This window comes from Plasmopara halstedii (genome assembly GCF_900000015.1).
Source record: "Plasmopara halstedii genome assembly, contig: Scaffold_410, whole genome shotgun sequence".
NCBI lineage: Eukaryota > Oomycota > Peronosporomycetes > Peronosporales > Peronosporaceae > Plasmopara > Plasmopara halstedii.
The window spans coordinates 377,294-392,161 of NW_020187331.1; the positions used below are offsets into that span (position 1 = coordinate 377,294).

Genomic DNA, 14,868 nt, shown 5'->3' on the forward strand with positions numbered 1-14,868 from the left:
GGGATATACATCCCCCGGTGCCGCGGACGCACTGTCTGACATGGCACCGCGTGCCGGGGACGATTTTTGGTTCTGCCCGTGCTCGCTGTCAGAACCAGCGAGACTTGATGGTTTTCGTGTCGTGGGCACAGGGCTCATAATGCAAGGGAGTTGTTAAACTCCAACAAATTAAGTTGAAGTGTCTAACGGACACGCGAGCCTCGTTGAGGTAATGATTGATTGGAGCTGTAAATGTTTCCAATCTTAATGGGGGGTGTAACAGGGTTACACGATCCCTAATAATAGGGGTGTGTGTCACACGAGATGTGCATTATGTGACCGCACACCCAAACAAGAATACGGTACGGGGCTAGGTAGCCAGTCGTTATGCATGTATTTAGATTTTACTATATATAGTAAATTTATGAAAATCCAAATTTTTAAAATTTGGATAAAAAGATAAATAAAAGTCAGTTTCGATTTTGAACAGAAGTGTTCGTTTGCCTTGGTTAAGGCTTTTAAGTATTTTTATAGGCAGCAGATTGCGATCCGCTACACTCGTACTTGGTTCTTGTAAAGAACGAAATGTCGGTGACCTAAAGACGCTTCCTCGCGCGCAAAGCTACGGCAGCCTCGCTGCATATACAGCTCGTGGAAGCATTGAAGATGCCGGATTTGGAATTGAGAATTGATATCTATGAGTCTTGTGGTGGGAGCACTGATAAAATGGGCGACGGTAAGTAAAGCTTTCAAGTGAGGACTGAGAGAACTAACACTGCGAAATAGTGTTTTGTTCTGGACTCATTTTGCGATACGATCTCACTTTAGATTAGGTGCAATCGAAACTGTGTAATGCCGCAGCAACTTCAATCGCGTGGTGACAAGCTATTCAGAATAAATTGTGGCTCTGCACAAACCTCTCTCAGCCACACATTCGTCCGTAGTCGTACAGAGTACGGAAAGTCGGAAGTGGAGGAGGACCTCAAAAGCATTTGCGAGCGGTGCTTGACCGCATGTGCTCATATAAGCTTTTCATTCACATAAAAGAATGTGCTAAGCGCTGAAAAATTCTGTTTTGTATTGCTACATTGTAAAGCAGAGCTAATTGACAAATCTTGCGACCATTAGAACCGTTGGAGATTGGCCAGTGCCTCGGTCGCGGAAAGACATCAGACTGTAGCTTGGATCTGCACAAGGATGATGAATCTGCCCACATTATACGACCCCTCGCCGATTTCCTTACTTGTGATGTTAGATGGTACCAAGGCGCGGCCTCATGTAATCACTATCGAGTCAGATTCAAGATTGACCATTTTCATGACGTCTATGACGCACAAGTTGTACAATAACCTTTGATATATTACAAGCAGATGACAATGCACATTCGAGCGGAGATGCGTTTAGGTCTTGTTTGCTGAAATTACTGAAAAGAGGTACCCTGCTTGATATGGAACTAGTACAATCAAGCTTACGGTTTCCCCTGTTTAAGTCTACGACGTTGAATCTATAAAAACATGCGTCTGCGCGCCCAGCGTCATCGCCACCACAGTCACCAGAGAGTAGCAAGAGTTATATCCCTCTTTGCCGAGTTACCTTTGAGGTACTGTATATGCCGTGTCGGTTTAATATACTGGCGGTTGTGCTTACACGTTCCTCGACTAATAATTGTCATATGTCACATTAGAGACGTCGCCAATTGATAAGGCGATACGTGCAGCGTATGGGTTAGACGCAGAGTGTGCCGCGATGCCAAAAGATTTATGGGCCAGGGGTCGAATAATCATATGACACTATATCAAAGACGCGGTTGCACACCTGCACCGGTACGCTTTATCTAAAGGTGCTTGATTACATAACCGACCGACATGATACTCAGTGTGTAAGTGTTTCCTCAGTCGAGAAGGTATTCTACGAGACATATGATTTATCTTTGACTGGTTGTCTGATAAGGGAAACAACATGCTGCCCATCGAGTACGTCGGTAAGCGCTGTGTATTGGTGGTCCGACATGTGTATGTAGTAGGCTGAAGGAGACGCAAAATGAAGAATGAAACGACTCAGTTGAGTCGAGTATTCATAAGTCTATCTTGATGGAAGGGATAGGAGGGATGTCCAGGCATTTGTTGTTTACACCCCATTCCTACTCCAGTTCGCCACCCGCGATATTATAAGGTACTTACAGACATCAATTTCACTTGAAAATGTCTGACCAGTGAGTACTGTCAAACATGCTAATGGATTATCGCGCGGAGCCCAATTTTCCGGGTGATGTGAGAGAAAGTAATACGGAGATAAATGAAAGGTGACCTAAACGTTCAATAACAAAAACTTAGATCAATGCATTTCGATTGAAAACGTGGAATCAACGACTTGGTTACGCATTTAAGTAGTGGGGCGAGGAGCTTGTTCGTCAAATTTGATTAGGAAAGATAGGCATGGGCTGAGAAGGTTCAAGGTGATTTTCTGGACCTCGTTTGGCAAAATCAAACAAAAAGGAAGTAATCTAGCTTAAAATTGTGCCTCGTACACATTTTGCCCGGCAAACTGAAGGAAAAAAGAATTTTAACCAATTAACGGGTAATAGAATAATAAGTCGACTCTTCGGTCGAGACATGGCAAATGATGTTTTTTGGAAAGGAATATGAACAAGGAATTTGCCGATCTTTGTTGAGATATGAAAGCCAATGATCTTAGAACCTGATCGACTTCTTAAGGGGGTGCATGGTAGCTGCGAGTCGCGCGAGAACTCTCATGATCACCAAAAAGGAAGCGTGACGATCACAGTCAAAGCATTGGAGCACGTGAAGTTCGAGCGATTACCTAAATTTAGCTACGCAAAAATCTCGGGCGAGACATACTTTTGTGCTGAAATAGAGAAAAGGGATGTGCGATAGGGTAAAAATTGGGAAAGCTGATGTTAATCTCACGTGCAATATAACGGGTTTACACGTGCCCTTGTGAGAAAGGACGGGTCGCTCAGGATTGTACGACCGTACATTGGTGTGGATTATACAAGTTAGTGTATTCACACAGTATTATGGCTACACCGTAACAAGAAGCCACCCTAGCAGAGGTGGGTTCATGACTCACCAAAGCTCTACTAGGAGACGTGCGCGTAGCACCCGAGGTCTTCGACCTCAATCAAACCACGGCTTATGGTGATCCGACCATGCCATGCCAAGGATAAGGTCATACTTTGCATCCAATCTAAGGCTAGACAGTGTTCCACGCTATCAAAGTCAAGGAACTAGACACCGAGGTCTACTAATACCCTACACAAGTAATCGAGCAGTAACGGTGTCTCTCAACAGTACTTCCAGCGCTTCAGTATAAAGCTGACTTCCTTCGATCGCGAAGCGTCGAGCATAAATTTTCGACGCACCAGAATTGATAATGAAAAAAGAATTACCTTGGCTTATCAAAGCCCTTCACGGTCGCCTTTGCGACCAGCAAGCCCGGATTGCACACATGTTCCGTGTTCAAGAGCACGCGGCTCTTTGGAACTGGGCTTTCAGCTGCCCTCTACCTCTTTGAGGCTCGACAGAACTCAGTTATCCCCTAGAAGGGCGCTACTGGGTAGTCTCGTTTCCCGTGTCACACCAGACCGGTTAGAAGCGGGCAGTCGTATCGACGAGCCTTTACGCGTGGGACAACCCGTCCGAAGGTGACACAAACAAAACACCGTCGAGTGATTTGGAGCTCTTTGAGCGATGGATGCAGCGGCACCGGAAACAATCCTCGCTGTCTACCTTCCAGCAAAGCCGCAAGGAAGTGGATGTGCGTGTAGAGCGCCATCTTAGCTTTGAGTCTACCGAACTCTAGGCGCAAAGCCGACTTCCATATTATTGACAATCTGCGACATATGAAATCATCCATCACGATCCTGCAAACTCTGTGGTTTCTCACAAGGGTTACGCTACGATCACAGCAACTCCGGGCCATAGATTGCGCTCAACTCATTGTCCTCCGAGTTCCCTTCCAAAAAGGGCGGGACGCAAGTGTCATGATCCTTCTGATCAAAAGTGTCCACGAAGTCTGGGCAGTCTTGCCAAAGTGGCATATCAAACTACCACGAGCACTCAGAGTCGGGGTATCTCCGCCACTTCACAAGATACTGGGTTCGACCCTGTCGGCGTCGTCGACCCAGAAGGCGTTCCACGTGACAGTGGACGCCACCATTCTCATCGAGAAGAGTTGGCGGCGGACGATGACGACTTGGTCGATCGCTGTCCGATGACTCGCGATGCTGTTAGAGCGTTGGAGGACAAAGTCCGTCGTCATCGGTACTCTGCCGAGCATCTTGCCGAGTTCGCATACCGCGGTACGGAAGACCTCGAGAACTTGGAGCACTTTGTGCACCGACTGCCTCACTTATGGATTATCGTGCTCTATCGGAGCGGCTCCTAGCCGTTGAGAAGACTGATACGGCACTTTGTGCGACGGTGGAGTGTCTTGCGCCGTTAGAAACGAAAGTTTTTTGCACTCCGTGCTCAGAATAAGTTGCTGGTTTAGCTTTTGGGTATCCGGGCGTCGTTCAGTCGCCGCCCCGGCGCCAACGCCTCCGCGTTCACTAGCGCCGGATCCTGTACGGCTTCAGCAAGCCGACATAAAACACCGGGTCGTTCGCATTCTTCTTGGAAGGTTCGGCGTATACGCAAGGCCTCGCTTGGCCACGACCTTGATAGATTTAATAAACCGTGGACGAAGCTTCGTCTTAAAAACAGCAAAATCTGCAAGTTTCGAAAGGATTTTAGCATTTGGTAAAAACCAGGTATCCGACCTCAATGTTTCTTCTTCCACTTCCGTTTGCATATTCCTGGATTTCAACCATCGCATCGCGAACGTGTCGTAAGACACTCGGTCTGGTAGAAAGGAAGTCTCCAACTTCTTTACTTACGGTGAGGGGACTGAGATCAGCTATATGTTCGGCAATTTCTCCCCCACCAAGCCCTGAGCCATATAATGGCGGCGTCAGTGGGACGCGATGATGAACGAGCTGTTCATGTAGAACGGCGTGTAGCCGGTAGATGAATGCACTGTATTTTTAGAGGAAACTCTATGAGTGGCAACGTAGATGATGAACGAGCTGTTCACGTAGAACGGCGTGTAGCCGGTAGATGAATGCACTGTACTTTCAAAGGGAACTCTACGAGTGGCAACATAGCGCAGACGCTGCGAAGAACGTATTCAACGAAGCGATTCACGCGCTCAGTCTGAGTATCAGTTTGCGGATGGTCCGCTGTTGACATGTTCAACTTGATGCCCAGCACCCTAAAGAATGTAGACCAAAACTTCCCAGTGGAGCGCGGATGTCTATCAGAGGCAATGGACTTCAGGAGTCCATTTTGTCGGAAGACGCGATTCACAAACAGCGTCGCTATACCCACATGGTGTCCGGCACTACAGCAAGATGAGCCATCTTACTCAAACAATTCACAAAGACCATCACACCCGTGTTGCCCACCGAGTCATACGGTAGGACAAACACAAAGTCCATACTCATTAACTGCCAACACCCCTAGGGTACCGGTAAACTGACCAGTGGTGCTGCTGCATTCGGAGAGGGCTTCACACTTTGACACGTCTTACACGTGCGCACTTATGTGCTCGTCCATTTGTACAGCTTGGGCCACCAGTAGTTGCAACTCACAGAGCTGTACGTCTTTTCACGACCGAGATGACCACTGAGTGGGGTGTTTTGGGCCTCATAGAAGATACGGCTCTTCAAATTCTTATCGTGAGGAAACACAATTCGTTGCGTATACGTTGATTCGGTGCTATGATAAAGGAAACCGTTATATTTAACAAATATCGGGCTACCGTACGCGCAATCGCGACGACAATTTCTTGTCCAAACGCCTTGCTACCGAGAGCCCGTAGCAGCGCTACACATATACCATCACCCGCGTGTGAAGCGTGGATCAAATTCGTCACTACCGAGGTCACGTCGTGACATCAGCAAGTGCATAGTCCGGTCCGCGTGACAACCCATCAGCCAAAGCATTCTGATTCCTGGCTTATACTTCACCTTGAGGTTATATTCTGCGATAAATGAGAGCCACCGGGCCATACTCTGCGAGAGGTTTAGGCGACTGAGTCGCAGTGCGGAAGGACGCATGAGCTATGTAGACCACAAAAAACTTTGAGCCAAGCAGATAATTCCTGATCTCGACAAGTGCATACTTCATCGCGAGTGATTCCTCATCGTGGACTGGGTAGCTCTTCTCCGCAGCCTTGAGCTGGCGAGATCCAAACGCGATCAACCGATCTCGCCCTCGGCGTCTCGGCTGCTTGCAGCAGTGCATAGTCGATGGCAAAGTCCGAAGCGTCACAGACGACACTAAAACGACGATCGGGCTTGTCAACGCTAGTGTTGGTGCATGAAGGAGGCTGTCTTTGAGTCAAAAGCTTCCCGATGCTCGGTGTTCCAACACCTTTTCAAAGAAGATTCACAATGGCCGTGTCATTTCTGCGTATTTCTTGCTGTACTTATGCAAGTAGCTGGCGAGGACAAGCCACTTGCGCAAATCCATTTGGTTCTTCGCAGCCAGCCAGTCTACAATGGCCTTGACCTTAGCGGGAAACGCTTCCCGATAAGGTACCTTAAAAGAAAATTTCTTCTGCGCTGACGAAGCACTTGTATGCATTTGCATTCAGCTTATTCGTGCGCATGCACTCGAGCACCGCTCTTAAATGGACAATGTGGTTCTCTTCATCCACCATCCTTTCGTGCTCCGCACGACTGGACGAAGATTCGTCGAAGTATGTCTGTGCATATGCCCGGAGGGGCTTGAACAACTGCGCCACAAGACGATTAAATGTTGCTGGTGCATTTGACAGCCCTTGGGGCATTACCAGCCACTCCTAGCACATGCCGCTCGGAATACTTACCGCTGTTAGCGGATTATCACTCGCTCTCATGAGTAAATGGTAATACCCATCGACCAGGTTGAGTGCACTGTATTTTGTAGATTAACCATGTCGTTCTGGGGAGCATTCTTCTTAGGATTCGGTGTCTGCGTCAGAATGGTGACAGCGTCTAGCTTATTGCAAGCGTGAACGATACGCAACATCCTGTACGGTTTCCAGACACAAAACGTGGGTGTCGGATGGGTAGACCATCTCTCACGCACCATTCCTGCGTCGGACTTTGCGCGGTAGAAGGCGTACATGACGTCGCACTGCTCCTTGGACAGGGACCATTGGCGTGTTACGCAGTATTTGGTTCCCGGAACCAGGTTGATCTACCTCGGTTTGGAGGTAGGACCGACGACGGGTCTTTGGAAATGACGTCTTGAAATTCCTTTACCAAAGGGTAGTACGGATCCGAGAGATCCTTCAGGATCGAAGACTCACTTCGTGCGCTCAGCACCCTCTTGGTGGCCTCCAGAACAGCTTCATCCAGAAGCGACGACGAGTTTATATCCTCGTTCGGTCGTACAATGACCACCTCGGCTAAGTTGCCCGCCTTTGCCAAACTCTTCGAAGGTCATCTCGTCCAGCTCAAGTAGAGCATCCATCGCAAGGATAGCCTCGAGCGTGACATTGCTGCCCCCCGTCATACCGTTGGCGACGGGGTACAGCTGTGCGCTATCATGTAAACACATCTTGGGTCAGGGTCGACGCCCGGCGTCTTGCAGATAAGATACGACATCGCTGTCGCCTCTCCACAGAGGTTGTACGTCGCGGCGAGACCATTGGGAACACGTACTCAGCGTCGTCCAGTGTTTGCCCCTGTAATGATTTTCAATGCCTCGGCGTTGTTTACGAGCCATGTCCTCGTGATGTCATTCTGATTTTCGATACTCATGATATGAAATGCCTAAAAGACCCTTCCTTGCCAGAGTCGTTCTAATAATACACTCCAAGTGGTTATAGCAATTACTCACCAGGAAGAGTTCGATGATACTCCCAGTAGTTATAGCTACCAATCCTCAGGAAGAATTCGGTGGGCTTGTTTGCCGTCGTGGGCACGGGCGTTGTGAAAAAGAAAGGTTTTGTTGCTTCTGTTAAGCTGTTGATACATCGGTAAGACCTGGAATGACAACGTTGATTATGTTTCTAAGTCTTCGTCCCAGCGTTACCGTAATAATGCCAAATGAGTCGTGTACAATTTGGTATGTGAATTATGGAAGGCGAGGAGAGGAGAGCTCAAACTAGAAACATCACAGCGAGCTCGCAAACCGTTTATTGAAGCTTTGGTTTTTGAGGGGACTACCCTCGATCGAGAATGTGGAGACACTACATTGTTACTATTGGGCTAATTCGACATCATTTCTGTACGAACAATATACAGATATTAGCTGCAACATCGATCTCCAACAGTAGTAAGCGGCGTCATTTCAACATTGAGTTATGCAATAGCTCATGTCTTTTGTATAAGCTCAATTTACATATGTTAGTACATTTAGAAGCACAGATATTTGTGACAACTTTAAATAAAATCTCTCGAGGCCAATACTGAGGTTATAGAGCTTAGCAATAGCAACAAAAAATCCATTTAACAGGGGTTCTGCTAGATATTGGTTGGATGGGTGTTAGATAAATAGTTCTCTTTCAGACAACGTCTTGTTACTGCCATTTTTTTACGATCCTGAATATCTCTTGGCACAAAGCCGACTTTTCCTCAGATAAAGTTTCTAATAATTAAATATAGAAGAAGAAATAAAAGCAGAGTATAAATGATTTTTCCCTTTTCTGTACGAAAGTCGAGTACAATAAATATTACAGGTAGAAGGCCACTAAAACTGTAGGAGCATTAAAGCTGCCTCTCAAGATAAACTTGATCGCGAACAAATTTATATTCTCGAATGTCGCGTATTTTTTAGATAGCAATTAAATAATTGGTCGAAATCTATCATAAAATCTTGATCTCCAACATTTGGATCCTGTAGCAACGGCATTGAAGTTCATTCTCGATTTTGCTGTTTCACACCTTATTACAATGGGAGAAGATTTTGCCGCAGTCCACGCAACGGCCGCGTCACCGCCCACAAGTAGCGCACTATCGCCTCGTAATGACTTCTTTGTATCACAGCGCGCCTCTACGGACTTTGAGCTCAGTCGCCTTGACACGTTGTCGCTAGAGGAGCAACAGATCTTAGCAAATATTCAAGAGCTGCAAATTCAACTCGTGCAGCTTCGAGCCGAACAGGAAGAGGACAGCGATGAAGATACTGCGGAGAAAACGGTCAATACTACTAGTAATCAGCTTATCGTTGTGTCGAACAGTCTCCCTGTGTTGCTAGAACGGCAGCCACAGACTGGGCGCTGGTATGCCACGAATACTACGGGCGGATTAGACAAACTCATGTGTTTAACGGGTGTTCGGTCTGAAATGAACTTCTTATGGGTGGGCTGTGTGGACCAGCACATTCCCAAAAGCGAACACGAAGCTGTGCGTCGTTTACTGCTGCAACACAATTGTCTGCCGGTTTTTCTGTCCTCTGATGTGGCTTCACGCCACACAGGCTTCTCGTCAGAAGTACTTTGGTCGCTTTTACATTACGTGTCGGAGCCTCTTCCCTTTAACTTTCACACTGGCAAAAGCACAAGCTTTCATTCGACTAAGAGATTCAGTAAACAGGACTGGCAAGCGTATGAATCGGCGAATGAGAGCTTTGCAGATGCAATTACGGAAATTTATAATGAAGGGGATGCCGTATGGGTCCACGACTACCACTTGATGCTGCTACCATCATTACTGCGCCAGCGTATCCCATTGTGCCGGATTGGCTGGTTCTTGCACACGCCGTTTCCAGCGTCGGACGTGTATTGTAGGTTGCCCGTACGCTCTCAGTTACTGACGGGTGTATTACAAGCCGATCTTGTGGGTTTCCAGACGTTGGACTATGAGCGTCATTTCTTATCCACGTGTCATCGGCTGCTAGGGGTTGAGTATTCTCACAAAGGCGTCCGAAGCTCACTCTCCGATCGTAATCATTTTACGTCAGTAGGCGTGTTTCCCATCGGTATCAATCTCGATCCTTTTGCCCATACTGCTTCTTGTAAGTCAACACTTAATCGAGTGAATGAGCTGCATGAAAAATTTGGTGGGAAACGTATCATTTTGGGTATCGACCGACTTGACGATATTAAGGGCATTCCACACAAAATGTTGGCCATGGAAATGTTATTGGAGAGGTTCCCAGAATGGCAGCACAATGTCGTTCTCGTTCAAATTGGCATCTCGTCTGTCTCAGATGTTATCGATAATAAATTTTCGACGGCGAACGCATCAGGGGATAAAGCTCGACGCACTGGTGCCACCAGTGCTTCAAGAGAGAACACAGCAATTCTTCCTCGATCTTCGTCGTTTCCAATTGTGAAGGCTGGAATTTTGAATGAAAGAGGCAGTCCAGCTCGCGGGCCCTCCGAGTCTCCACCGCCTGCAGTAAGCCCGATAGCTACTGGTAAGGGATCTGTTGGCCGTGATCCGTGCTACCACCTCGAAATGAGCTCACATAGTTACCGCAATATCGTCACTCAAGTAAATCAGATTGTTGGACGTATCAACGGTATGTATGGCACTCTTGACTATGCACCGATTCACTTTATTCAGCAACAAGCGACGGCACATGAAGAATTGTGTGCACTGTACGATTTAGCTGACATTTGCTTAGTGACCTCGACATGTGATGGAATGAACCTCGTGTCGCACGAGTTTATTGTTTGCCAGCAGCATTTTATGCGCAACAAAGAAGAACGGCTGAAAGCTGCTAAAGCAGTCAGCAGCCGTGCTGAAAGTGGAATTACAAAAGACCTAGCCGTAAAATCAAGTCCGGATGAAGGAACACAGAACAAACCACCGCTACCGCCGATTACTTCTCCGCTGCAATCATCAGCGCCAGTTCTCACGACTTGGGAAGGCGAAGATGGTGGGCCTGGCGTGTTAGTCGTGAGCGAATTCGCTGGATGTTCTCAATCGCTCAGTGGTGCTATTGTTGTTAATCCGTGGAATATTGAAGATGTAGCTTTGAACATCCACCAAGCACTCAGCATGTGCCGAACTGAGCGGGAGATCCGTCAGCAGAAACTTTATCGCTATGTCTCGTCTAATACGGCCTCGATATGGGGAGATCAGTTTTTGAGCGAACTTAACCAAGCAGTCGAGAAGAACCGCAAATCTTCAAAGCAGTTGCCAAAACTTGACAGCAAAAGCATCGTGCAAGCGTACAAAAGCGCTCAGAATCGAGTTATCATTTTGGATTATGATCGAACATTGACTCCACAGCATTCTCTCCTACCCCTCGCTACTATGGGACCGAATTTTAGAGCTCAACTTGATGCGCTTAGTGCCGATGAGCGCAATACGGTCTTCGTTGTTAGTGGGAGAGAGCGAAAATTTCTTGAAACGTGGTTAAGTGGTGTGCGGGTCGGCATTGCTGCAGAGGATGGGTTTTTTTATCGTATGAACTTGAGTAACACACGAGAGCACTGGAAGACAATGAGTAAATTTCAGTACGACGTTGCAATAGCTCGGTCTGGCGGAGGTATAGCCCCAACGGGAGCTGGCGGTGTCAGCAACAGTCTGGAAGCGTCTCAAACCCAAAGCATGTTGCACATGAGCATGGGTAGCTTTCCGGCGTATGGCCAACAAGCGTCTAGACAGGAACACATCGATAAAAGGGAAAATGAATCAGTCGCCGGTAATGGTATGTCGTGGAAAGACCTAGTGCTTCCTACGATGTTGTTGTTCACGGATCGAACTCCTGGAAGCTATATAGATGACAAGGAGAGCTCGTTGACATGGCACTACGGCGATGCTGATCCACACTTTGGAAGCTGGCAAGCAAAGGATTTGCTTATAATTCTAGAACGGAAACTTATCGGTACGGCACTAGAAGTTTATCAAGGGCACAAGTCGGTCAGTGTCGAACACGAAGGTTGCACGAAGGCACGAGTTTTGGAGGGCCTTCTTCGACATTTGTCTCTTTCGGACCAGATTGCGAAAAAGAAAGACCAAGCAATCGACTTTGTCATGTGTGTGTGCGATGACGTGACCGATGATCAAATGTTTCACACGTTGAATGCATTGGTGATGGAATCAAATGAGTGCCATGATGCGAGAAAATGGAAAGAAGAACAAGCAGCGAATGAACGGATTCGAAAAAATTCCATTGCTCTAGAAACTCCAGTTCCTCTGCAATTCGATGCTCAACCAGTGCCGTCCGCTGCTCATGTTTCAAAGGCGAAACTTCGAAAGCCTCGATCACCAGAAAATAATGTCGTCTCTAACAATGTTGAATCGTCAAGAAAGTCAAAGGGAGAAGTGAGAACGCAGAGTCAAAATGACCAATTGATACGGGCAGCAGCTGCAGCAGTGCGAGGTCATGAAGATTACTCCACTGACGATGATGACGAGCTGCAAGTCGCGGAGTCTCTGGATGACGATGACAAAGTGGCATTTAGTCGCTTGCAGAAGGTGCCTATTTGCATGGCAGAAAATGTGGCGATCTTTGCCGTTATTGTTGGCTCAGACGTTAAGCATAGTGGGGGACGTCATTCGTGCTCTTTTGCGGTAGATTCTCTTGCGGACATTCACAAGGTTCTTAAGGAATTTGTAGACGTGAGTCGCAATGGTGTGAGCATAGCGTCGGATGTCGTATTATCTGACTAAAATTGTTCGGCAGCGATAGTTGGAGAAGACAACATTGCTAGTGCGACATCGCCGTAAGGGTCGGAACGACAAGTTCATGGATGGGATGCATTTGAATGTGATAACCGGCCAGCTACCACTCTACATGGAAATCGGTCATCCCTTACTAATAGGAAACCATGGCTTGTTTCTAAAGTTATCTATAACAGATCGTAAAAATATTCAAGCCCTGCGATTTCCATACAATAAGCTTAGGCAATTTAATCACCATTAAAAGTTGAAAAGATGCATTGTACCTTGTCCAAGCTCCCAGATGGCAACGCCAACGTGTTGCTCTCTAAATAGCTTCAAACGGTCCTGGAGGAATTGCAAACAAGGGTAGAAGACGACATGGTGACTTCGAGTTTGAGCAGCCGAATACGAGTGATGGCATTCCTTCAAAGTAACACATACAAGCACACAACAAATGTTCGTGGTAATCAAGCTGTGAAGCAAGTAAAATTGTGGCTAAATACATGAGCTTTTGCGTCCCATCGAATCTCAGATATCTCGTTTTCACTCAATGACTGAATGTATGTACTTCCCGTGATTGCATCTACATTGAAAAATGATTTTGTCAGCACGAGAAAATCATGTCGACTGACTATCGTCTACCAGTGTTATCATAGCCATAAAATGGAAGTCCCATCAAGACTTTCTGTCTTTCCATAGGCGACATATTTTTCAATGTCTTTTCAAGCCACGTATACGGCGCATTTGGTCCTGGCATGCTGTAGTCATATGCGTTTATGGAAAATCGATGTACAAGTGGTGCCAGCTCATTAAACATCTCGTGAGTCACTGGCAATTCACCCTAGAAGTTCAGTTAGAATTGCAAACTCGAACTTATGCAAACACATCACCAACTTCTTGTGAGCATCTGGACAAAACAAGTATCAGCAATTTATTTGCCGCCCGGAAAGCACGACCGATTTGCTGCAGCATGTCCACTGTGCCTTCTTGCACTGGAATCTCGAAGACAATTCCGTCAAACTCGTGCTTGTTTACTAGCTCCAAAATCTTGTCAATAATCACAGGAACATCTTCGGAAACGAGACGGTTACGCTCGTAAACAACGCGAGGCACAATCTCCGGGCCTTCATTAAGCATATCCTGTCCAGCTACTCCATTCTTAACATCCAACATCCACCTGCGATCTATATCCTGCGTGCCTGTGATGATTGGAACGTGGTCGGGATTCTCGCGGACTTGAAGCCACACGGGTGAGACGTACGTAAGCTTAGCGCGGTATTTTTTGGCCCAGTCATAGCCACGACTATTCCACGGCGTCACGTAACCTAGTGTCTCACCTTTAGAATGTTTTTCAACTCTCGTGGCGGCTCGTGCATGCTCCTCTAAAATTGACTTAACTTTTGGCTTAAACGTCACGAGACCGCGCTCCCAGACAGAGTGTATTTGGTCTGTCGCACTGATAGCGCACTCTTGATCATTGCACTCTACCTCTACGAGGTCTTTGCTTTTGACATGATCCAGCTGTAACACAGGGAGTTGAAATAATGTATGATTAACCCTGATAAGGACATGTGACGTACTTTGCTCGTAGTGAAGTCGAACACATCATCTTCATCTTCCTCGACTTCGTCAATATCATCGTCGTGCTCCACAGCAAATGCCCCAACACTTAGCTGCAGCCAGCGCGACAGGAAGAACACATTGAGCGTCAGGAGCAGTAAAGTTTTCATTATCAATCGGAACAATACCCTCTTAGATTTGTGTATTCGTGTTGGGGGGTTGCAATGACAAGGGACAATACTCAGGCTTGCTTGACTATATCTCTTGACTTAAAAAGTTTTGTCAAATGGAACTTTGCGTGTATTCAACTACGGCATCATTATATAACAGCGATTTTGAATATTAAATTTTTCCTACTACAGATATTGAAATGAACAAGAGCATGAAGGTTTTCACTCGCAATATTTTGACGTAACTACTTCATCCCGCCTTGCGATTTGTGTTTATTGAATGGCCCGTTTTAACATGTCCTGAGACTTTTATATTGTTTTAGATTGTCCTGCTCAATAACATCGCAATCCCCACCTTCTGGATGCAGGCCTTGTCAAACATCACGGACAGCAGGTGGACTTGACGATGAAGAATCTCTTGCTCAAGTTCAACTTCGAAACGGAAAACTAGATCCGATCCATAGCCAGATTATCGAGACCGACCACCTTCACATCCTCAACGAGGTCACTCGTCATTGATAGCGTGCGCAAGGCGCGACGCTCGTGCTC

The 14,868-nt window shown here is 46.8% G+C and overlaps 2 protein-coding genes across 2 annotated transcripts; one reads left to right on the top strand and one right to left on the bottom strand.

Annotated features, from left to right (window-relative positions):
• Positions 1–8,923: 8,923 nt before the first annotated feature.
• PHALS_09303 (-trehalose-phosphate synthase (udp-forming) variant 1) lies at positions 8,924–12,598 on the top strand (the record flags this gene model as incomplete). Its single annotated transcript, XM_024724777.1, has 1 exon — positions 8,924–12,598. One exon carries the CDS (start codon positions 8,924–8,926, stop codon positions 12,596–12,598), a length of 3,675 nt encoding a protein of 1,224 aa, XP_024575620.1.
• Positions 12,599–12,777: 179 nt separating this feature from the next.
• PHALS_09304 (ca2 :cation antiporter family) lies at positions 12,778–14,469 on the bottom strand (the record flags this gene model as incomplete). Its single annotated transcript, XM_024724778.1, has 8 exons — positions 12,778–12,806; positions 12,874–13,012; positions 13,093–13,172; positions 13,232–13,430; positions 13,484–14,110; positions 14,170–14,262; positions 14,338–14,404; positions 14,462–14,469. The coding sequence occupies 8 exons, from the start codon at positions 14,467–14,469 to the stop codon at positions 12,778–12,780; spliced, it is 1,242 nt and encodes a 413-aa protein (XP_024575621.1).
• Positions 14,470–14,868: the final 399 nt, after the last annotated feature.